Genomic DNA, 24,111 nt, shown 5'->3' on the forward strand with positions numbered 1-24,111 from the left:
GTAAAAGCTAAGGGCAAAAATGGGAACACTGTGCCAGCTGCTGCCATTTCTGCTATCAGCAGTTTGTGTTTGGCTCTAGTTTTACTATTTTAGAGCTTTTTAATGACACACTTTATTTAAAATGGAGATCTGTGCCCTTTTATGTTGAGTACTGTACATCCCTCTGATAGACAATTCTTGGTCGAGTGTTCGTACATGCAATATTTTAAAATATGTAAAAATAGACCTAAATCAGACTAGAAAAGTCAAGATAGTCCTGAACGTTTTGTGTGAGAATCAGCCATCTCTTATGAAACTCAGTAATCACAGGCACATTTTACAGAAATGCATTAAATAGAAAATTCAGATAACTATGTAAAATGCAGTCATTTTTAGATAAGTGGTATGAAACAGATTGAAATAAGATTTAAATATTTGTTTTGTAGGGAAAAAAAAATCAAACCTCAAGGGTAGCAGATTACTTTCTTAACCCAACTTTTTGTATCCATAGCCTTAGCAAGAGGAAACTACATAATGCTTTTAAAAGACAGAAAGGATTGAAGAAAAAATATATGGGCTATCGAGGTATAAAAAGCTATAAAATTTGAGAATTATGTTTATATTATATTACACAGTATCACAGAGCGACAGCAGCATTTTTCCTGCTTGTTGCTCAGTGGGCTGCTGTACAGTTTTGAGATGCCTGAATGGCTTTGAACTAGTGTTCAGCAGGGCAGACGTTCGTGTGGTGCCTCACACAGCCGTGTCTTTAGGGGTACAGTTACCAAAGCCAATCTTTACTATGTCAGCACTGTCATGAAGCTTTTTTTAGACTTTTTAAGAGGTTCATTTTTAAAGTACTTTTAATGCTGTCACACAGCAATTTCTAAGATGCTTTCCATATTTTGAAAATAAAATGTAGTTTAATATTTGAATGTAATACATACCTGTATAGTAAATAATAACATATTCAGCTCTAAATTGCTGCATTTCTTTATTGTTTGATAAAATTTCCTGTGAAAATAAAAATTAAAAATTGAGGGCTACCACTGTAGATAATGTCTAGTGTTGAATAAAACTCAGAATGTTAAGATCTAATTAGGTGCAAGTGAATAAATACTGTTTCTATAAATATCAGCAATCCTAAACCTTATACTCTAATTATAAACACAAGTAATAATGCATGTTTTAATAAGCCAGTACATTTGCATGGGTTCTTTTCTCCTCACAGCCATGAAGGAACAGATTCTGTAGCTGACCTGACAGATGTTATCGTGGTATTAAACAACTTCAGAAGCAAAATTATCAAAGTCCAAGTATGTAAAGAGATACCTTTTTTTTTTGTCTGCGGTATTTCCTTATATGAAATAGGACTAATGCTTACATGTCTTAGGCTATATTTAATTGGAAGATGTATGCTGAAATACATAATTTAGATTTTGTATAATTAAATAGAGAAGAGTGTGCAAATTAATGTAGTTAATTGGATTCAATCAGGTTAAACTAATTGCATGGAAGATTGTTAAATAGCTGTTAAAGTAATACATCTGTGTGCATAACATAGATAGGATTTATCTCATCTAGCTTAAGGTGTCTAAGAGTGTAGTCTAGGTGCCTTAAACTCCCTCTCTGCTCAGTAGAATGAGACAGTCCAACGGACTGCTCATCCCAGCTCGCATTTGTATTTAAACCAAGGGAATGACCACCTCTTGAGACATCCAGTTCTCTCCTGTGCCTGGGGAGGGATTTTACGTGAAGTCCAGATACCAGGGTGGAAGTTAAAACGTTGAAGTCTACCCTGAGCTAGCAAATTTGTGTAAATGAAATGATGTTACTTTAATTCTTAAAGTTGAATCAAAAAGAGATAATGAAACACGAGTTACATTAAGAAGAAAGAACCTCATGGTATTATATGTTTTCCGCTATTTTGTAAATAATGTTTTGTGTAGATGTCCTTGGTATATTGTATCCTAATTTTAGACATTGAGAAGGAGAGAGAATGATGTAAACATAAGTACAAAAGGAATTTTTAAAACCACATATATGAGTGTCTTCCCCAGTCTTGTAAATGAAAGTTTCCAGAACCTGGAGAAAACGTGTAGTGCTCTGGAGCGTGATGAGCCTGCCTTTAAACCACAGAGAAAGGGTGCCATTTGGGTCAAAATAGGAAAATTATTCTATGTGAAAGGTGGTCTGTATTAAGCTTATAACTAGAATATGTAAGCTCTATCATCCAGTTGAACTGTAGGATCACTTCAGTGATACCTAGGATGTGGTTACAGAAGCATTAGCTAAAAAGATGCATGATTTAGTTAGTGTGAGCAGAAATCTGTAAGCATTAACTTGACGGTATAAACGTGAAATTGATATGGTTAGAATTGAATATGTTCAAACATTTAGTGTTTTGGAAGCTATTTGGGTTTCAAAAGCAATTAGGTTTCTTTCAATCAAAGAAATTAGGGTCAGCAAACAAGATTAATTTGGAGCCTTATTAAGCATCTGGGTAAGACAGCAGGAGTTGCTTAAGCTGGATGGGAGGGCTTGTGCTTCAGCGACAGATTTGTTGCTTTCTCCTTGTGAAGGGCTTATGAGAATCACAGTTTCCCTTCAGGTAAGTTCCATTCATGGTGTTACACCCTGCTACCCCTCTGCCAGCTAATAGCTGGATCACGAACTCATGAGGGAAGAAAATGAGATACGATTCCCCGCACTTTTACTTACTGTTTGCATAAGGAAGTACAGAGGGCTTGAACATGCTGTTTGATTTATTAATCACCATTTCATTTTTCATAATTGATTACTTTTCTTCTTATTACAGTAAGTTCTGTAGTTAGTTTGAAGTATGAAATTATGTTTTTACTGTTCAGTTTAGTGCAGTTCAGTAAGTATTTTACTGAAATAGAAATTGGTAAGATGTTGGTCTAGCTCTGGCCAGTAAGTACACCATAATTAGACAACAAATTGAAGCAGTAATTATCAACTAATTTTCCAAATGACACAAATACATTTATTTTAAGGTACAGAAAAAGTCTGATAAAATGAATGAAGATCTCCTTACTGATGGAACAACAGGAAAAAAAGGAAATCGGGAATCAGTTACAAGGTAATGTATAATTTGCTTATACTGACAGAACATGTTTATTATTATTCATAGCAAGTAAGTGCTTCTTGCACAAATATGTAAAAAGGCTCTCCAAGGGATTTAAAATATAAAAGCGGGAAAAAGACAAACTGTAATGTCTTGTACATCTCATTATTTATTTCCTTTTTAACCCCTCCTTTGCATTTCTACTTCCTGTTCATTTTCTCCATTGGCATTATTTTTGTTTTGTTGTGGCAGGGAATTAGTCTCAATGTGAAAATCTCAACCAGTAACGTGGTACTCAGATGTATCAAACTGAACATCCAAAAGCAGGCAATGATGCTGCTTGTCTGCTGCTAGACGTAACTTATGAAAGCTCAAGAAGTGTTTTTATATTTATCAATAAAATACCTTTTATTTTAAAGTCTGATTTCTATAAATAATTGTAGTAAACGTCTCAAGCTTTATATTTAGGGCCAATAACATTGTAGTATTTCTAATTTGCTGCATACCATTGTAGAATTTTGTTTTCAGTTGCCCATAATGTTGCTTATAATTATGTTGTCTGTGAATGGTGTGTGGTTCAGGCCGATTTTTTTAAAATTTGAATTTAGTTTTTATTAATAAGAAACAAATTCCTGTGAAATTGTTATGTTATTTTTCAGAGTTAAATAAGGGCAAAAAAGGATGTTCATCTTTGCTTACAAAAATTTTAAGGGTTTTTTTAATAGACTTTCTGGTCCCAAATCACTGCCGCAAGACACAAAAAAGGTTTTCTTCCATTTTCAGTAGCCTTGGCAATGGTTGTCAGTCACAAAGACTGTCAAAGAAGATAAAGAAAAGATGTAGCAGTTCTACTTTATCTAGTAAACAGTTGACCCCAATTAATCCTCAGCACACACATTTCTTGGTAGATCCAGGACTGGCTTCTGTTTCAGCTTTATCCTTGTCTCCTGATAAGGCCTCTTGTATCTCAAGTACCTGGACTTTTTATTGAGTCTCTGTTGCTGATTTTATGTTCATCACCATTTATCCACAGATTATTTTATTACAATATTGACTAAATTCAGAAACCCTTCCAGACTACTATGCAAGTCCCAAAAATTTCTTTCTGAAGCCACAGGTCAGGGAAGCAGACCCACTTTTCTGCCCAAAGGTGGCCTCTTTTGCAGAATTACGTCAGTTGAAGGAATTTTTTACCGTCTTCAAGCTTTCTGCTTATAACTGGCTGCATCAAAGGATGTATGTGCAGTGGTCAAAATCTTAGCTAAGAAGGTTACAAGGCCAGAGATCTCGCAATCTTCCAGGTCTAGCCTTTTTTCACAGTATGTTGGTTCATCAGTGTGCATCAGGCTCAGAGTTTGGCTGTTGAAGCCCCTGACTCAATAAACTTTGTTTGCTCTTCTCATTGATTCAAGGTTGTGGCTCAGGGGCATGAAGTGAGGCCTGCCGTTTGTCTGTCATCTTCTTGCTATCTAGGAATTTGTCAAATATCCTTCCTCTTTGATATCGTAGAATGAAAAGTATGTCCTGCCAGCACACTGTTTGTTACAGGAATCCATGTGTGCTCTGACATGGGACATGTGTGCATACCACATCCCCCAAGTCCTTTCATAACTGAACTGCCCTTCTCCAATTGACTACTTTTCCCAAGCGACCTTACAGGTTAACCCACCCGCTTCAGAGCAGCTTGTTCAATTTGGAAGGTCTCTGCCTTCTGTAAAGCTTTGCATAATCAATATTTTCAAGATATTCGCATCGAAGTCTGATTTTCTTTTTTCAAATCTATCTTCATAGTCACATGTGGTGATGGTTGCATTGTAAAGAGCTTGACATTCTTTCAGTCCTGCTATCATTAACTATAAGAAATGGGACAAAAAGTCAGAAAGAAAGAAGACAGACTGCTTGGGACTGTGAACTGCAGTCTATTTAGCCTGTGAGAACTCAGTGATAGTTGGAGGGTTGAATTCTTTGGAGATGCCACACCATGCAGTCAGTGCCACTCCTCTACTGGTGTCCTTTTCTTCTGCATTTCCTATAGTCCTGATAAGGTACGACTGTGCTGTCTCCTGTTACCATTGCTGAGTGAAAATAATGTGGTTTTCTCAAAAGATGATTCACACCACTTACACACATTTCAGCCTTCTGAGGTTTCACCTTTGTATTAGTGGAGTGATGTGAATTCTTTTAAATATGTTGGAGATTTGAGACTTGTCTCATTTGTTCTTAAAGATTACAAGAGATACTTATTTTTATACTTAAAGTATACTTTTGAAAGGCATCTAACCAGAAGAAAAATTAATAGGAGTTACTCACACAATCTAAGCGTGTGAGGAGTGGCTCATCTCAAAAAAAAAAATATTGAGGTGAATCTCCAACCATATCAAGCCATACTGTAACCGATTTGGCTAAAACCTCTGGACTACGTACCTCAAAGATATAGGGTAGCTTATAGGGACAGTAACTGGGTGAATTTCAGGAAGAATTCAGCAAGTATTTTGAAAAACACTCGGGAAATCCCATCAGCACAGACCACTGAATGTTATGAGAGTATTCTGGGAAAGGCTACTACTCCTCAGCCTTGTCCTTTGCTGTTGGTAAGGTACTGGGCTGCATATTTGGTTTGGCCTGGTGTGGCCATCTTTATATTATGTTCGGTCTATATTTTAGAGTATATGCTCAGCTCAGCCACCTATGGGGCTATGCAGACATCCCTCACCTCAAGAACATGCATTGGTTCTTCTGATGTAGAATATATGTGGATGAAGCTTGAAGAATAACTGTTGATGATTTTAAAAATCACCAGTTCTCAAGATATTCTGACCGTGTGCATTTCTGATTTTTTACCTTGATAAAACTTTGAGTTCGTGCCAAATTTGGGTTCTGTTTGAAAATATTGAAGACTACAGTTGTGCCATTGTTTGTCCTGAGTGACTGGGTATGAGGCGTTGCTCCCAAAAGAGTTTGGTATCATCAGCACGTGCAGTGAGAGTGGAATGTAAGTGTATTCAGTTACAGTAGGATGAGTATTTATTTTGTGTGTTTTCTTACTTTTGATTCTTTAAAAGCTTAATGGTAATGTAGTAGTATTTTCTTTCTGCTGAATGTTTGAATGTTGACTAATAATTTGAGGTGGTTTTTTTCTTAGATTTTCAGAAGAAATTCCAACAGAAGAGAAGGAAAAGAAAAGTGATATTCTTAACATTTTTTCAGTTGCTTCAGGCCATTTATATGAACGATTTTTAAGGTAAGGAAAGGTAAAAGCAAAACAAAAATTTAATAGCGATACTGTAAATGTTCATTCTAAAACTAAGCAGCTTAAAGAAACTGGCTTTTTTAACAAGGTGTAAAGAATAATTTGTCAAAACATAGAGAAGTTGTATACAGCAAGGACTAAATTCATCTTTGTTTCAGAACAAAGTGATTCAACATATAGATGTTCAAAAATACCATTGTTCTTTGAAGAAAAAAAAATGTTCTCCGTGTCTTTCATAACTCCGTGTGCTAAGTGTGAGCATAAAAGATGAAGTTTGGCCTCTTTTTATAAAGACTAACAGAAGTGAATACATTAGAGTTGTATCTATTTATGTTTAGTCCAAACTATGGATACTACTATATGCACATATGGCCTTACTTATCCCACTGTTCATTCAATAAGCAGTGATTGCTTTTAAGGAATTCTTAGAGTATTGCCCAACTGTTCAAAACCATCTCTGTTACTTTTCTGATTTGATTACTTGTCTACAGGTGTCTACAGAATTCCACAATTCTATCATGCATATTGATTTGGAAAGTAGTATTTTGTATGTATTGATTTTTATTTCTTAGTAGTCTGATGCAGTTTGAACATCTGCATTTCTTTCCTTCAACCTACAACAACCTTCATAAAGGGAAAGATTAATTTATTTTGAAGGAGAAAAAAATAATTTTAAAATAACCTACATTCTTCTTTACCTTATTTGAAAGTTTATTATTTCTTGATTTTTAAGGCAGGCTTTGAATTCTTGTAAGGTTGTATGGTGTTGCTTATCTGTCTGGTTACACCAAACAAATACCACAACAGTGAAAAAAAATTGAACCCAAAATAGTGATTCTTACAGTTATCAAGGATTTTCTGAAGATGATCTTGACTTGAACTATGCTTTCTCTTTCCCACAGTTTTTCTTTTCAGCAACCTATTAAATTCAACCAATATATTTCTAAAATAAGTTATCTTGGTACCCAAGTTAATATAAGGTATTAATCATTATTCTGATTTTGTCAGGCGTCTGTCTTAGAGTAAAACTTGTCAACGGATCCACTTTTGAACTTATTCCTTCTAATACTGCTTAACCAATCTGGATCAAATAAGTCCATCTCAAAGTGGTCTTGAACACATGTTCTTTAAAGCTTTTAATTAGAAATAGAGAGAAATTTATGCTTATACTGGGTTAAAGAAAATTATACTTAGAAGATTTTGGCACCTTCTAGGTGCAGTTGAAATTTAATGACCTGTGGGTATTTGTTTATTATAGACTTATATTTCCACAGAATTATGATGCTTTCTGTCCTACGTCATACGAAAACACCAGTTAAATTTTGGTTTCTGAAAAACTATCTCTCCCCAACATTTAAGGTAGGAGAAATGTCTTCCTTTTATAATTTTTTCTTAAAAATTTAAAGTAGTTTTTGTTTTTTTTTAAATTACAATTGAGTAGTTCTAATTCAAATCAAATTTTCACAGTTGGAAATGATCTCTGAATGCATTAAATACCAATAGTTTTAAAAGTCTCATGTGTCGGGTGGTTCTTTCCTGGAACCCAAAGTCCAGTGATATATTATAATAATTTATTTTCTTCTGATAGTTTCCAAGAGCTTGAAAGAAATGCTTTTTATATTTATGTAGCTGAGTATGCTGCTAGAACTAAAAAACCATTCTAAAATAATAAATTATATAGTCAGTAAGGCCAACACAGCTGCAACTGTGTTGCAACACTCCCTCTTTTTCCTTTTGAGCCCATGCGTGTGCATACATGTGCAACTAACAGGTTTTTGGTTCTTTCTCTAGGATATTATTCCTCACATGGCTAAAAAGTATGGTTTCGAGTATGAGTTAGTACAGTATAAGTGGCCCCGCTGGCTTTATCAACAGACAGAAAAACAAAGAATTATCTGGGGCTACAAAATTCTTTTTTTGGATGTTCTTTTCCCTTTGGCTGTGGATAAAATAATATTTGTCGATGCTGACCAGGTAAGAAAAAATAATGCTGTATAAATGTATGAGGAATTCATTTTAGCTTAAAATGATCCAGTTTCATTCTCTGTGGCAGTTTTATTCAGATGTTGGTCTTGTAAGACTCCTGCAGTTGTACAAGCAGAACTAGTGGTGTTACAGAACATGAAATGCAATAATTTCACTTGTCTTTAGTCATGGAGAAATTAGGAGTCTTACCACACTGAGTTGTCCTAAATTGCCTGTGGAGAGAAAAAGGCACCTGGAGAGGTACGTGTGATCTTAAAGGTGCGTTTCACCTAAGGCATATTTGAGTGGTTCAGTGTCGGGGGAGTTCCTGGCTACTACAATAGAAAGCACCTGTGCCTTGTTAGGACAGGTGCTGTGAGTCACGTTGGTCAACCGGAAACCACGTGACTCATGGAGGTTTAAAGGTGGGGCACTCCCAGGAGGGAGTGGGGTAGTTCCCTCCTGGAGACTGGAGTGATAGGAGCCCCTGGAGAGCAGCGTCTTGAAGCTCTCTGTTAGAAACCTTTGGTTGTGACAAGGACCTTTGGAGGGTGTTAGAGCCTTCTGATATATGAGGAAGATCACAACGACCTTCTGGGTTGTGATCCCCGAAGATTGAGGCATCAGTAGTCCGCAACAATTGGTGACCCCGACGTGATTCGTCGGAACAGGAACCACTGGGACTGCAGACCGAAGCTTGAGAGCGGCAGGAGCTGCGGACTGACCAAGACACCTGGAACAAGGTGAGCCGCTGAGAGTGAACATGGGTCAGAATCTTGTAAAGGAAAGCCAGACCTTCACCTTTCTCAAATCTGCAGGAATGGCTGCGGGGCTCAGTATAAGTAATGAGGATTTATATTACCTACTCAACTGGGCAGCGGGACATGAAGATCTAGTCAACCTCACCTCTACCTTTAACCTAGAACTTTGGAAAAGGTTGGGGGACAAGTTACTCTATGAAGCTGTGGTTAATCAAAAGGGCCGGACCGACCTGCTGCGTACATGGGAGGCCCTAGATAATATAATCCAAAAGGGGTCAGCAGAAGAGGAGGAAGAGGAATTAGCAGATTATGTATCTGCAAGTGAAGGGTATGAAGGGAGCAACGAACCATCTGAAGGAAGACTAACCCCAGACAGCGTGGACAGCGAGTTAGACGTATCCTCGCTGTTCATAGAGGTCAATAAAGTTGCGGGGACTATGCAGGGACTCTACCCCACCCTGCAGGAAATAGTGGAGCGTCCCCCACCCTTTGCCCCAGCAACCCCCCCTTCCTCCTCAGGATGCGTTATGCCTACGGCTCCGCCATTCGAGCAATTGGCCCCACCCTTGGCAACTTCATATCCCGCGGTATCTGGTTATCCGGCCCAGGTACATTTGGCGCAGCCAGCACTAGTGCGCCAGGCCGTAACAATGCTCCAAGGAGTATCTCAGCAGTTGGCAGCTGTAGTGGAGATACTGCATCAGGCTATGACCCCCCCCTGTAGCAAAAGAAATTTCAGGAGAAACCTCCAAGACAAGTGCTAAGGAATTACCACCGGTTTCTCCACCAAGGGAAAAATCACTAGAATCTATCTGTTTATTAAATCCAAACCCCTTGGGAACCCCTACAGCAATAGTTCAACGCCGTGACCCGGTCCGTTTTTGGAACGAAATAAAAATGAAAGCAATAGAGGCTGGGGATTGGGACTTGGCTCAAGTCTTGGGGCTGCCAGTCAATAACGAAAAATCATCCATGATGGAAATAGGGGAAAGGCCAAATGTATTCCCTGTGGAATTGACCCTCCCGGGTTCTAACCAGCCCAATCAATACCTGGGCTGGTCATGGAAAGTCGTACGAGACATACAAAAAGCGGTAGCACAGTATGGGCCAAACTCCCCAGCAGTAACACAATTATTACGATTACTAAACTTGGAAATATTGGTGCCGTATGACTTTCAACATCTAGCTCAGATTATGTTCCAGCCGGTACAACGCTCCATTTTTATGAGCACATGGAGGCAGTTGGCTGACCGTCAGGCACTACAAAATATACAGTTACCCCAAGGTGACCCATGTTATGCCGTAGGTGCAGATGTCCTGATGGGAACGGGTCAGGTATTTAGTAATCCGGCGGTACAGGCCCAATGGCATCCCCAAATTCTTGGGCAAATCAAACAAATAGGAATGCAGGCCCTCATGCGGACCATAGAAATGGCGAAACCCCAAGCGAGGTATTCTACAATTAAACAAGGAATCAAGGAGCCTTTCTTACAATTTGTAGAAAGATTGCAAGGGGCTATAGAAAAACAAGTTTATGACGGCAATCTACGGGCCCTGTTGACAAAACAACTCGCAAGGGATAACGCCAACGCTGACTGCCGAAGAGCTATTGAAGTACTCCCAGGGGACCCCTCCCTAGAGGAGATGGTCATTGCATGTGCTAAGGTCGGGTCTGTAGAACATGAAATGACCGCGCTAGCAACCACCTTGATGGCCTCAGATAATAAACTGAAGTGTTATAAGTGCGGGAGAATAGGTCATCTCGCAAAAAACTGCAAATCCAATGGCCGGCCGAGGAGCAGCAGAAAGAGAAAGTATGCACAGATGTCTTATACTCCAGGCAAGCCCTTTGCGGGAACACTGCAACAACCGCAAACTAATCCGGAAAAGACCCCTGAAGGACTGTTGCGGCAGCCGCAGATTAAGCAGCCAGAACAACCAGGGTGGATGTATCCAACCTCATCAGAACAGTGGATATATCCACCACCGACATGGTATGACAGGAAAACATAAGAACGACTCCCCCGCGGTTTTGTTCCAAGGCATCTGACAAATGGCGATGAAAAATGGAACTGGAACATCGGAAAGCCCTAAAGGCTACCAGGTGTTTGTTTCTTTTTTTCAAAAAAAGAAAGGGGGAATTGTCGGGGGAGTTCCTGGCTACTACAATAGAAAGCACCTGTGCCTTGTTAGGACAGGTGCTGTGAGTCACGTTGGTCAGCCGGAAACCACGTGACTCATGGAGGTTTAAAGGTGGGGCACTCCCAGGAGGGAGTGGGGCAGTTCCCTCCTGGAGACTGGAGTGATAGGAGCCCCTGGAGAGCAGCGTCTTGAAGCTCTCTGTTAGAAACCTTTGGTTGTGACAAGGACCTTTGGAGGGTGTTAGAGCCTTCTGATATACGAGGAAGATCACAACGACCTTCTGGGTTGTGATCCCCGAAGATTGAGGCATCAGTAGTCCGCAACAGTTCAGTCTCTGGGCTGATCGTGAGAGGACTTCTTCACTATGGAGGGAGTCTGAGGTGATTAGTTTAGACCACTTGAACAACTTCTAGATGGCTGAATTTTTCAAGATTAATCCTGTCTCTGTTTTTCTTAAATTTGTATGCAGTCTTTCACCCAGAAATGAATATTGTGTAATATACTGATGGGTAACAGGCTGTCTCAAACAGATGAGAAATTGAAAAGTTTGTCACATGGTTATTTAAAACCTTGGAATATTACGTATTTTGGTCCTTTTCCAAAGCCTGAGAATAAATTAAATTTAGATGTAGCAATGCAGACCGCAACTTTCTGCAATTTCATCTGGATACAGTAGTAATACTGGGTTTCTGTCCTAACTACTGTAAGGATTTCTCTGTTCTCTGAAACACCTAAAACTTTTTTTACCACTGATAAAATGAATTTGTGGAGTTTGATAGAAGAATGTTTGAGTAGTAAATAAAGGACATTTGTAAAATGTCCTTATGACCTATTTTTAAAAGTACTTTACTACTAGATACAAAGATTTTTCAAATGATACAATAATTTTGGAGTGTTCAAGTTATCAAGGGACATGCTCAGTAGATTTTGCAAGTTTTACTCCTGCACAAAGGAATTTACTGTTGGCCAGAAACACTGGTCTATGAATTTAAAATAGTTTGCTTCTTTTATTTAATTTACTTATTAAATGCGTTACACAGATGGCCATGGAATAAACACTTTTTTTTTTTTCTTGAACAATAATTTGGTTAATATCATTCCAGTGGAATACTTGATCTACGCTTCACTGTTGTAATGTCTCCAAATTTTTTAAAAATAAAATTAAACCTTGAGAAGCTTGCTGCAATAACTTCCCTCATGTACACATCATGAAACCATTAATTACAAAAATAAATAAATTATTATTTAGATTGTGAGAAGTGACCTAAAAGAACTCAGAGATCTAGATCTAAATGGAGCTCCCTATGGATACACACCTTTCTGTGACAGCCGTAAAGAAATGGATGGATACCGTTTCTGGAAATCAGGATACTGGGCATCACATCTTGGGAAAAGGAAATACCACATTAGGTAGGATAACTCCTTACATATTTTTGTGCGGTTTGTGAATTTGATTAAAATCTGGGTCTTGGTATTTATCACTGAGGCATTCAAAAGCAATTGCCCTACAGTCATTCTCGGTAAGAGGTGAATAAGGCATGAATTCTGATGACACGTTGATTTCATTTTTTTATCGCAGCTTCAGCTGCTTAATTAAAAAAATATTCTTTGAGGATGGGAACAGGTTTTTGGTTTCTTGTTACTCTTTTTAATGTTATCAAAAAGAAGGTGGAACTCCACAAATCTTAATTCTTTTTTTTTTATCTTTGTAGTGCCTTATATGTTGTGGATCTTAAGAAGTTCAGGAAGATTGCAGCAGGAGATAGGCTTCGGGGCCAGTACCAGGCTCTTAGTCAAGATCCAAACAGTCTGTCAAATCTAGATCAGGTATATATGGCTTTAAGCAATTTGGGTTTAATTTTCTGTATCTTTCTCAATATGCATGGAATTATTTTGTGCATCAATGTATGTGTTACTTAATTCTGAGATTGTTTGCCCTTTACTGCTGTTCTAGCACGTTTTCAGGTGTGCATATGAGCACAGTTCAGAAAACCGAACGTTAAAGAATAATTACTTTAAATAATTTTTTAATATTAAAAAATGAGGAAAAAAACAGCATAGAGGACTGCTCTCCTTTATTTGTAGTTGTTCTATGTGCGTTTGTATTTTTCTAGGGATAATATATGTTCTGATAATGGGAATTATATTCTTATTTAGCAAGGGTTTTTTCCTCTTTCTTCTTTTTTTCCATTAATTTAAATTTATTTTTTGTAAACTAAATGCTAATGCAACTCTAGTGGTTGCTGTACATGGTCACCCTGAGGTGACTGTAGTCTTCATCTACATAACTCCAGCAATTTTTAAAGCTAGGTGGGGTAAGTCAGGGTGCAAGTCACAAGCATGTAAGTAGATCCCAGATGTAAAGAACATACTTAAATATATTATTTTCTTCTGTAGTAGAGGTTCCTTAACTCAGTAGAAGATTGACAAAACAGCCCATTTGATTTCTGCCTGAGTAAATAATACTTCTTATTTATGTCTGTCTTTGAGTGAACTTCAGAAGGCTTCATAAGTGAGAAGATTGTCCCTGCTTTTATAATTTTCCTTGTGGAATTACTAAAGCACAAAAGGTTTTTACCGCCTATAGCAGTAAAGGGATCCCACAGTAGCAAGGCTCACGTTTCTCAGTGCCTGCATTCCACCCCCTCACTCTGCAAGCAAGTTTCTCTCTCTTACATAAGTGCGTTACTGCCACTTGCATTTTCTCTAGAAATAAAACTAAAAATTGAAAATAGCAGTTCTTATGAAACTGGACCAAGAAAAGTGGAAATACTGCTGCAAGCTTGAACTAGTCTGGACACAGGGAGTTGGAGCAGCCTTAAGCTGGAACTGTTAAGAGCAAAAGACCGATACAGCAGCAACAGTCAGATTTTACCTCTCTTTTCTGGACAATGCTCAGTGACATCCAATGACAGGACAAGGGGAAATGGATATAAGCTGGAACATAGGAGGTTCTGCTTAAACATGAGGAAGAACTTCTTCCCAGTAAGGGTAACAGAACACTGGAACAGGCTGCCCAGAGAGGTTGTGGAGTCTCCTTCTCTGGAGATGTTCAAAACCCACCTGGACGCGTTCTTGTGTGATCTGATCTAGGTGGTCCTGCTCTGGCAGGGGGATTGGACTAGATGATCCTTTGAGGCCCCTTCCAATCCCTAACATTCTGTGATTCTGTGACAATAGAATGAATTATAGACCCTGTATCGCGCACTGAAAGAGTCCTGGTTTGATACAGCTGTATTTGTTCCGTGGTCTTACCCTTATGTACAGGGTCTGTCTTTCAGAAAGACCTTAAAGATTCAGAAGCTGGTTACAGGGCTTCCACCATAATGCTGCTTTTCAGAAATAGTAATTAGTTTTATCTAGTGTTCTTAAAATATTCATAATATATCTCTGTTTTAAGATTCTTATATTTTCAATTACAGCATGAATTCATGATAGCATATCTCTTGTAAGTCTGTTGGACCAAATCCAAAGCCACTTAATTAAGTGTCAGCCACCCTTCCCTCAGCACATCAGTGCTGAGAGCACATATTAAGGTACCTAAATTTGACAGAATGGAATTGGAATTACTTTGGAAAGAGAAGTATTTCGAAGTAATGTTTTTGTGGTACTCCGCTTTCTGACTGTATTGCTGGGTATTGCTTTCTGCCGTCATTGCTGCTGCTTACACCAAATACAGCAACGTTCCTACAAATACGAACCACAGTGCAATATATTTTACGAGAGTCCTGGAGAGCTTTTATCTACTCATGAAAATGCATTATGATAAATTTTTTTCTTTTAAATATCTGGCTGGAGTGCTCACTGCCCTTCTTAAAGAAGCGGCAATCTCAGCTCTTTGTTAATATGCCAGCACTGCTGCCTTCATGGGTGGTAGTTAAGGTTATGCTAATATAAACCATGAAATAGAAGTAGATATGAGTGGAAAAAAAAGTAATTTTAAATGCCAAGGAGAGTAAGTATAGAACTCCTAGGGAGAAAAACTACACATAATAAAAATTAGACTTCTAGTACAGCATATTTAATTGTACTTTTTAAAGAGAAGAGTGGAAATGTACATGTATAGATGACAAAATACTTAACAGATATTTATACTAATAGCAATTCATTAAAAAATAGATAATTAACCATCTTGTTCTTTACTTAAAGCGTAAAAATCAGCAGAAAGGAATGTAAGAGTATTTCTTTTATTCAGAGGCAATGTTTTTTTTCTTTTTTAATTGAGGTTTTATTTTCTAATAAAGACCCTGCTGTAGAGGAGTCCCCCTTTAAAATTATGTAGGTTATCTGACTAAGTGTGAAAACAGTTATGTTGTAAACCAAATTGAAGAACAACTTTTAAATGTTGTTTGTGAAAGTCTAGAAGACTTTCATTTCAGCAGTTTACGTATTTTTAATGAACAATAATTCTGGCACTGACAGTAAAACCAATCTGTTCTTGCCCTTGTTCCTTTATTTTTCTGATTCATGAATATTTTCTTTTTGATCTTCTAGATGTATTTTAGTGTTTTTGAGGATAAAACCACTTTCTTCTGGAAGGATAAGCAACATTTTGGTTAGAATTTTTTTTTTCTTCAATATACTTTAAATCATGGAACTAGGAGCTGCCTTTCTGCTTTCTACTCCATATAACAATTTGTAAATTCACAACTTTGTGAGTTACTGTAAATGTGATTTCATTTAGAAAGTCAGAGAGGCTCAACGGAAAACCTATCTCTTTTCTCTTGAAATTGAGATGGTGATAAACCATTTATTATATATTCCAAAAATTCCTAGAATTGAAGTTTTTCAAAAAATAAAGCATTTCAATTAATGTTTAATGTCTGTACTCTCAATATACTTTATATTTGATGTAATTTTCCTGTACTAATGTCTGTATTTGAATTAAATTATATGCCTTTCATAATGCAGTGATACATGCTATTTTATTCTGTCACATTTAGCAATGTGAATTGGCAAAATAAGATGTGACTAATACTTATTTAAGTACTGACTTTTTTTTTAAATATAATGTAGGGATTGCACATATAAAGGAGCTTCCAAATGGATCTACCAATTACACCTGTTATTTTTAACTATGGCCGGAGTACATGCAGCATATGACTGCCTGAGGTTTTTCTCATTTGTAAATGCTGTTCCCTACATTTAGCAAGATATTGATTCAGAGTTTTCATGATAAGAGTACTTGACTATATAATAAAGGTTAAAAAAAAAAGATATTTTAATTGAAGTAAGGAAGATTGCCAGAACAGCAGTTTAATAGCTTTTCCTTTTCACGCTCGTGTTTCTAGAATCCATTTTCCTAGAAGAAGTCTAAATTCAGAGTAGTGATGTAATCCTGGATTATATGCTTTTGAGCTTTTTTTTTTTTTTCAAATTTGTGGAATGGAAAGATGGTTAAGTTTTGCTTTAATCATATCACACAGTCTAATTCTTCTTAGTCGTATTTAAAGTATGAGATGCAGTATGTGAACCACAAGTATCAGACAGCAGTATTGTTTATGTCAAGCTAAGGGAGGACAGACGTAAGTACAAGAAAAAATTACTTGAGAAATGAGAGGTGGAATTAGCCATCAAAACCAGCATGATGAAGTTTTGAATCTACTTGAAGAACTAGGTGAGCACTTAGAAGGAAATGTAAGAAGGAAACATAAAAACAATTTGCAGAAATGGTAATAGGCAAAGATATTCTACTTTTAAGTAGTTGCTTGATAACCAATTATGTTAAATTCAATGCTAATTTATAATTTTACCAAATTTGTACAGGATCTTCCCAATAATATGATTCATCAAGTAGCTATTAAGTCTCTCCCTCAGGAATGGCTTTGGTGTGAAACCTGGTGCGATGATGAATCCAAGAAAAAGGCTAAAACAATAGACTTGGTGAGTTGATTATGAGTTAAATTAGTTTTATAGATTAGAAACTTGGCTGCAATTTCTGTGGCTGTTGAGATACGCTTGTGTGATGTCATGGAGACAGCCTTGTGGGGAGGCACTGGAACACTGCTTCCGTACCCCTACAATGCAGCAACTTTTCACCTTTCCTCTGAGACCTCTCCCTCTTGCTCTCTACCAAATTAACTTGTGTTAAAGCTGAAGACTACACCTAAAAATTAAATGTTGCTATCTGTAACTGGGCAGGATTGGGTTTTTTCACGCCTGTACATGTATTTTCCTTGTCTTTTTCCATGTTCAGCCAGGTTAGTGGAACTCTGCCTGTTAACTACTGTTAACTGTCCGGGTGTTGTGTGCTGCTATTGCGCGCCCTACAAAGAAGATTCCTCCAGAACCCACTGTGTAGAGGACTTCAACATTATCCTTGTTTTCTCCATCCATTTAACCACTATAAATAGGAGATAAAGCAGAGAGAGATGAAAAAGCCTAATGCTGAGAAGACTATCCATGTTTCGAAAGGAGAAAGTGTCTGTCTTTAGGAATTGAAACAGAGAGAGAAAATGTTCCTCTCTGTTATTATTACCTCATTCTCATTTTTTGACAACCCCCACGTGCTGTAAGGGATATATGTCAGAGACGTGATTCTGAAGAAAAACAGACAGTTGGAATCTAGCGCGAATATTCAGCGTGTAAAGAGTTTTGTTTTCTTTATGTCCTCACAGTTGTTAAAATAAGCTTTTATGCGCACTAAAGATGGGGGTTCTCTATTCAAGGAAGATTGCAATGAAGTTACTAGACCTTCTTTCAATCCTAATTAGCATGTATCACTTTTTATTATGATTTCCATTTATGTTATTTTATGGAAGCAATCAGTACATTTTCTAGACAATACTAGAGGAAGCGTCACAAACTTAATAAAAACCCGTATCCGATTCAATTTCAGTATGCTAATGTATATCTTGTATCTCCATGTGTAACTTCACCTAAATCTTAGCAGTCTCGTGCTAGCCCTGTCTCTGCTATCTATATATAGTCAGGAGCACATGGGAAAATAACAGTATTTACAATACGATGTTTTGAGTTGTTTAAACAAGGTTTATTTACAATTTGGTTTGTGTGATTTTTTTTTGATTAATATCGAAGTAACTGACCTTGCATGCTGTCCTTCAATGAAATTGTAAATGCTGACAAAATTATTTTAGGTGATGTTCCTTGGAAAGGTGGTATTTTCACATTTGCTTTGTTTACATCTAGTATGTTTTAAACTTTCAGTGCAACAATCCCAAAACCAAAGAACCAAAATTGAAGGCTGCTGCCCGGATAGTTCCCGAATGGGTTGACTATGACTCTGAGATACGAAAGTTAATACAGCAAATTGAAAAAGACAAGAAAAATCTAAATTTGTTCTCTCAAAAAGGTAATTTTAATCCATATTCATCTGTTAGCTTTTAAAAAATAAATATTAATGTAGCTGAAATTAAGATAGGGGTCAGTAGGCATAAATATTGCATTTGTGTAATTTTCCCTACTCTTAGAGAAGTTGCGTGGGTTTTAAGAGTCGTGTGATGTTCCTTTACGTAAGAGTTACACTAAGAGGGTAAAGTCTTTTGTTTCATGGCAGAATCTAAGAGAAAATTTAGTGGTCTCCTGTTCTTGGACCTTAAACACAACCAACTGCTCCACATAATTTGATCTACAAATATTAAATCAAGCACGTTAGCTTAGACCTCACTTGGAGAATCTAAAGCTAATGTCTGTTAAGCAGCAGGTCACGGAGTCTCCGTTCATTTGTCTCTGCGTTTCTCACTCTGGGCTGATCTATGTGGGGCCTTTCTGCACGAGACTAAATGATGGTTTTAGTTTACAAATAGATTTTGAGTTACTTTTTTTGCTAATTTTTTTTAAACTGAGTTGGTTAAATAGCATAAGGAAAAAACTCTCTTATAGGACTTCCAGTATGACTTGACTTCTTGGAGTAATGTGAAACAAACCAAAAGAAAAGGTGATTTCAGCTCTCAAGGTTGAAGAAAATCTTAGCAGATAAACGTTTAAAATTCTTGAGTCAGGAAACATTCACTTTTCGTTGCAAAGAATCCTTAGTAGTTTTTATTCTTTGTGGAAGCTTATGGTCAACTTTTAGCAAGGCTCTAAGCAGTAGTCGCTAAGTCTTTCTATAACTGGGTTTTGTAATCACTTTTTTCCTTCGTTACAGGTCTTAAGCACGACGAACTTTAGCACAGACTGCAAACAGCCGCAGTGACGGCTCAACGGTCTTCTGCAGAAGACCGAATGGAAGTTACGAACGTTACGTCAGCACTATTTGTAACATTTGTTCATGTGAAGTCAAATATTTTATAATTTATGGTATTATTTAAAACATGTTAAATGAAACACAAAAGCAGAAGAGAAGTCCACAGGTACTTGATTTTTATTTTTTTTTTAACCAGTGTAGAGTACCTTTCCTCATTTCTTTGGTTTTCATTTCCTTCATTAAAAGGCGGCTTGCCCAGAGGATTTTAGAATATAAAGAAGGATGTGTTCAACTCTTCAAAGATATATTGTGTCAGTCTGGAGAAGGACACACATTAAATATATACATGAAAACTGTTTTGTGCATATTACATGCATTAAGCTAACGTATTTAAATATAAATAACTTTGGAGTTATGTCCATAGTTTTGTCCCTGGAGAAATGCTGTGGTCACAAAAAAAGAGATCTCAGTGTAGCAAAGATAAGACATTAAAAAACAGCTTGTGTAATTTAGACCACACAAATCTAAGTCAACTTGGAAGCTTGCTCTGAAGCAAGGAATGTCACTTTTCATTTATGTGGGACTGCTGCACTCTTACTATTTCAAAATCCATTTTTGATTCTTTGGCTCCTTTTGGCCACTTAAATAGTATGTCATAAAATTCCGTTACATTTTTTGGTTAAGATGATTTTCCAACAAGCATATGTTGCATTGGAAGGTCAGTACCTGAAAGCTGTTTCTACTCAGTTTTGATTATCATCGTCCTGTTTAGAACTGAAAATAAAATAATAAAATATTTTGACTATCAGTGGTCTCTTGTAATTTTCTAAATGTGCTCAGAAAACCCTTGCTTTAATGGGCTACTGGCATTTTGAACCTGACAAAAGTTGCAGTGAAAAGTTCTTGAAGTACAGATATTAGAAAATAGGGAATTTATTTCTTAAACTGAAATCTAGTGCCTTAAATACATGCTTTGTTGTTTAGGCTGTGCTGGTTGCAAAACAGATCAGATATGACTGCAAAGTCTTATAAGAAGAGCTTATTGCAATCTTTCAGTCTGAATACTTGAAATTATGAAAAATAAGGTAATTTGCACTAAGTGGGTGAATCCACGATGAGTTGGATAGTATTTCCATACCAGTAACTAATTGAATAAATAAAAAATATGCTTCGTTTTCGTTATTATGTACTGTCACTGTCCTCAGGTGTCGGTTATTTAATTTTTTTTACTGTAAGAGCAAGTATTTAAAATCACGCTTTGCTTGTTTTTTTTCAAGTCTTTGTAATGAGACATGCAAATTTTTTTACAGCTTTTTATATTTTTCATTGTATTACCTTTATACATTTTGAGCAGTTTTAACGTGTCACATATGGATTTTAAAAGGTCTGTTGTGGGCTTTTTCCTTGTATGAAGTATCCAACCAAGTATTTCCTGTGTAACACAATGGCAATAATTGGTAAATCCTGATGTCAGCTCTCTTTAGCTATCCCATTTCACTGCGATATCCGTTTTGTTACACTTTTTCTCTGACGTAGTTACTTAAGGATATCGGGCATCAAACATATTTCAACACAGCACTTTAAGCTGTTATTTTTATATGGAATATAGATGGAATTATCATTGATTTAGCAGATGTATATACACCATTACTATACATTCAATGCGTAACAAGGAAACAACTGATACTCTGTATCAGAGAGAAAAAAATAAAAGATTATTCAACTGCTTGCTGCTTGGTTTTTTTAAGTTTATACTTTCATCCTGATGCTTGACTCTGCAGCAAGCTTCATGCTTGAAGCATACAAAGTTAAAAGTTCTTTAAGAAACCTCAGTTGTCTTTAATTATGATTATCTGTGTGGAAAATGTCTGTTTCGCAGTATAAAAAGTGGATAATTTAAGCACTGATTTCTTGTTCATTTTATCTGCAGCATCCTGTTCTTTTAATAATTGGATTACTTCTATAGACTTTAAAAAATTAATAGCTCTTTAAATACTATTTCCTTGAGATTTCTTAAATGAGTAGAATATAATTTTTAGAAATGTAATTTGCTGGAGATATTCTGAAGATTTAAAAGGCTTCACACCATTTTCTACAGTGTTGTATATATTTGTAAAACAATGTTTTACAGCATTTCTTTTTGCTGCATATAATACTTCAAAGGAAAACTCTCTTTTGAGATACATATTGGTTTACAAAACAAAGAGGGTCCAGCAAATGTATTCACTACTTTACAAAGATCTCTTTAAAGCAGCACTTGGAATCATTAGCAGATCGTTATATTTTTAATACCAAACCAATGGATTGTGTATGTTGTACAAAATATTAAAAGGTGCCACTGGAGAAAAAAAGAATAAATTATTTTCTGTTCTATTTTCTATTATACAACCACCATTAAATCCTTGGTTAATAGATGCAAGGCTAAGAAATTGCCTCAGGTCCTCAAATGTCTTTAATCTCAAGAAAGTGTTTGTGCTGGGAAGCGACAGCAGTGTTCAAAACTAGGAATATGCTGTAGGGCGGGAACGTAGTGATGCAAAGAGAACTTATTTCTAGTTTCCAGTCTGGGTGCTCTGCCCTCTGAAAGGGAAGAAAACACATCGTGGATTATAGGAGTGTTACCAAAACCTGATTCACATCAGTAAATAAGCAAAGTAATATCTGAACTGTTGAAATGAAGAGTTCATACAATTTATATTCATATTACTATTACGGTGTCTTTCCTAGCTCTTGCTTTTCTTTATATCAGCTTGTAAGTTTAACAGAAAATGAACAAGTGAGACATGAGTGCAGGATTGTTGATGACCCAGAGCTTTAGTATTGAAAATATTTCTCAGTAAGGTTCCTGTTACAAGAACTTGCCTTCACATTGAGACTTCATAGAATTACACAAATCAACAGAATACCAGGCCTACAGGAAAGCTGGAGAGGGACTTTTTACAAGGGCATGTAGTGACAGGACAAGGGGCAATGGCTTTAAACTGAAAGAGGGCAGATTTCGATTAGATCTAAGGAAGAAATTCTTCACTCTGAGGGTGGTGAGGCACTGGAACAGGTTGCCCAGAGAAGCTGTGGATGCCCCATCCCTGGAAGTGTTCAAGGCCAGGTTGGATGGGGCTTTGAGCAACCTGGTGTAGTGGAGGGTGTCCCTGCCCATGGCAGGGGGGGTTGGAACTAGATGATCTTTGAGATCCCTTCCAACTCTAACCATTCTGTGATTCTATACCACCCACCAAAAATCTCATCTCACCTCTGTTGTCTGTGCTCAGTTTCACACATTTGGCAGCTGCAGGCCATGTAATTTTGAACTGAGTCACCTCCACTCTCACCAGCTGTGTGTGCATCCATGCACTTCACCACTGTATACACACACAAGCCAACGCGTACAATAAATTGCTTCCAACCAGGAACTCTCTTACAGAAGAGGTTAACAAAGTACCTACCATGCATGTTTTGATGACCAGTAAGGAGCTCACTTACTTATTGACGTTGTCATTCACACATGTATACATAATCTGGGTCACTTCAGGTAGGATTGTCATTCCGTATGGACGCTGTGGATAGGCATCGTTTCTCATGTTGCTCTGCAGAGGTTGTATCAGTGAGTAGAGTGAGCCCTTGGTGGTGCTTTATGGCATTGCGCACAAATTGATGCTTTCTTTGGTGAAGTCACCAACTGAGTGCAAGCTCTCCTGGGGTACTCTGAGGGCACCTTCTGCTCAGAGGCCCACGATGCAGTCTCTACTCCAGCCTCCTACAGACACTGCCTTTGCAGAGCAGCGGTGCTTCTTGTTCTCATCCGCTGGCCTCCCAGTCCCGCTGAAAGAGCTGCTGCATGAACTCCTGAGCCTCAACAACTTCTCACCTGCCCTCCAACTTCCAGCTCTTTTGTCAGCCCCCTTGGAACATTCACTGGATTAAAAATAAATAAAATACTAAACAAAAAAAATCAGTTTTCTGTCTTTAGAAGTAGTTTTCATTGCCTAAAAGTCACATGTAGAGTACACGCTCATCTGACATGTCCCACATGCCCTGAGCCTCCCACCTTCTCTCCCCAGAGCTGCTGGCTGGCTGCGAGTTCCAGCCTCAGGAGAAAAGGCAGAGGAGGTTCCTCCTCTCCCCTCATCTCACCAGCAACTGCGGGGCCAGAGGCTTTCCTGAGACAGGCTGCTATCCCGAAAGCCTGGCTGTGATCTGATTCTGCCTCCAGTGCCCCAAAACAGGTGTGGGGCAGTTTGTCAAACGCTGTCCTCAACTTTCACAGCAAGACGTCACTGCATTCCTGCTACCTGCTCAGCTACATGGTGAGAGGCAGCTGCACCCACAGGCAGGAACCAGCTGAGTCGGGCTTCCTAATGGGAGGAAAACTAGCTTGAAATCCAACTGTGAAGTATCCAAATGCTGCTCCACTCCTACCTTGCTTGTTAAAGCCTGACGGATTTTGCATTGGCTACTTAAGAACTTTTAATTCAGCCCCAGCCAGCATTTTGGCAGCCTTGTACTGCATTTCCGCACGGCTCCAACTTCAAGCTTGGAGAGCAGGATGAGGAAAGGAGAGCAGGATGAGGAAAGAAGGGCAGGCAAACAAACCGCAGTGCTTTCTTGTCATCATAAATATCTTTATTGTGAAAAATACCATAAAATAATTCCCACAGTTCTAGAAAAAACAGTTCTTGCTTTTTAGATTTATGATTTTATATAAAGACATTTGATAATTTGAAACATTTGATAAATCTCTGGCTAGCTTTACTTAATCCTTCTTAAAACATAAAACTGCTAC

At 37.6% G+C, this 24,111-nt stretch overlaps 1 protein-coding gene across 1 annotated transcript in view; it reads left to right on the forward strand.

Moving 5' to 3' along the window:
* UGGT2 (UDP-glucose glycoprotein glucosyltransferase 2) overlaps positions 1-19,315 on the forward strand; it is a 95,233-nt gene extending 75,918 nt beyond the window's left edge. Inside the window, exons 31-40 of the mRNA XM_086611302.1 lie at positions 1,211-1,295; positions 2,997-3,082; positions 6,210-6,308; positions 7,592-7,676; positions 8,109-8,291; positions 12,435-12,595; positions 12,898-13,012; positions 16,952-17,068; positions 18,353-18,497; positions 19,293-19,315. Of these exons, the coding sequence (XP_086467428.1) occupies positions 1,211-1,295; positions 2,997-3,082; positions 6,210-6,308; positions 7,592-7,676; positions 8,109-8,291; positions 12,435-12,595; positions 12,898-13,012; positions 16,952-17,068; positions 18,353-18,497; positions 19,293-19,315 (1,099 nt within the window). The remainder of the gene's footprint in view (positions 1-1,210; positions 1,296-2,996; positions 3,083-6,209; positions 6,309-7,591; positions 7,677-8,108; positions 8,292-12,434; positions 12,596-12,897; positions 13,013-16,951; positions 17,069-18,352; positions 18,498-19,292) is intronic.
* Positions 19,316-24,111: the final 4,796 nt, after the last annotated feature.

Source organism: Tauraco erythrolophus, chromosome 1, assembly GCF_009769465.1.
Source record: "Tauraco erythrolophus isolate bTauEry1 chromosome 1, bTauEry1.pri, whole genome shotgun sequence".
NCBI lineage: Eukaryota > Metazoa > Chordata > Aves > Musophagiformes > Musophagidae > Tauraco > Tauraco erythrolophus.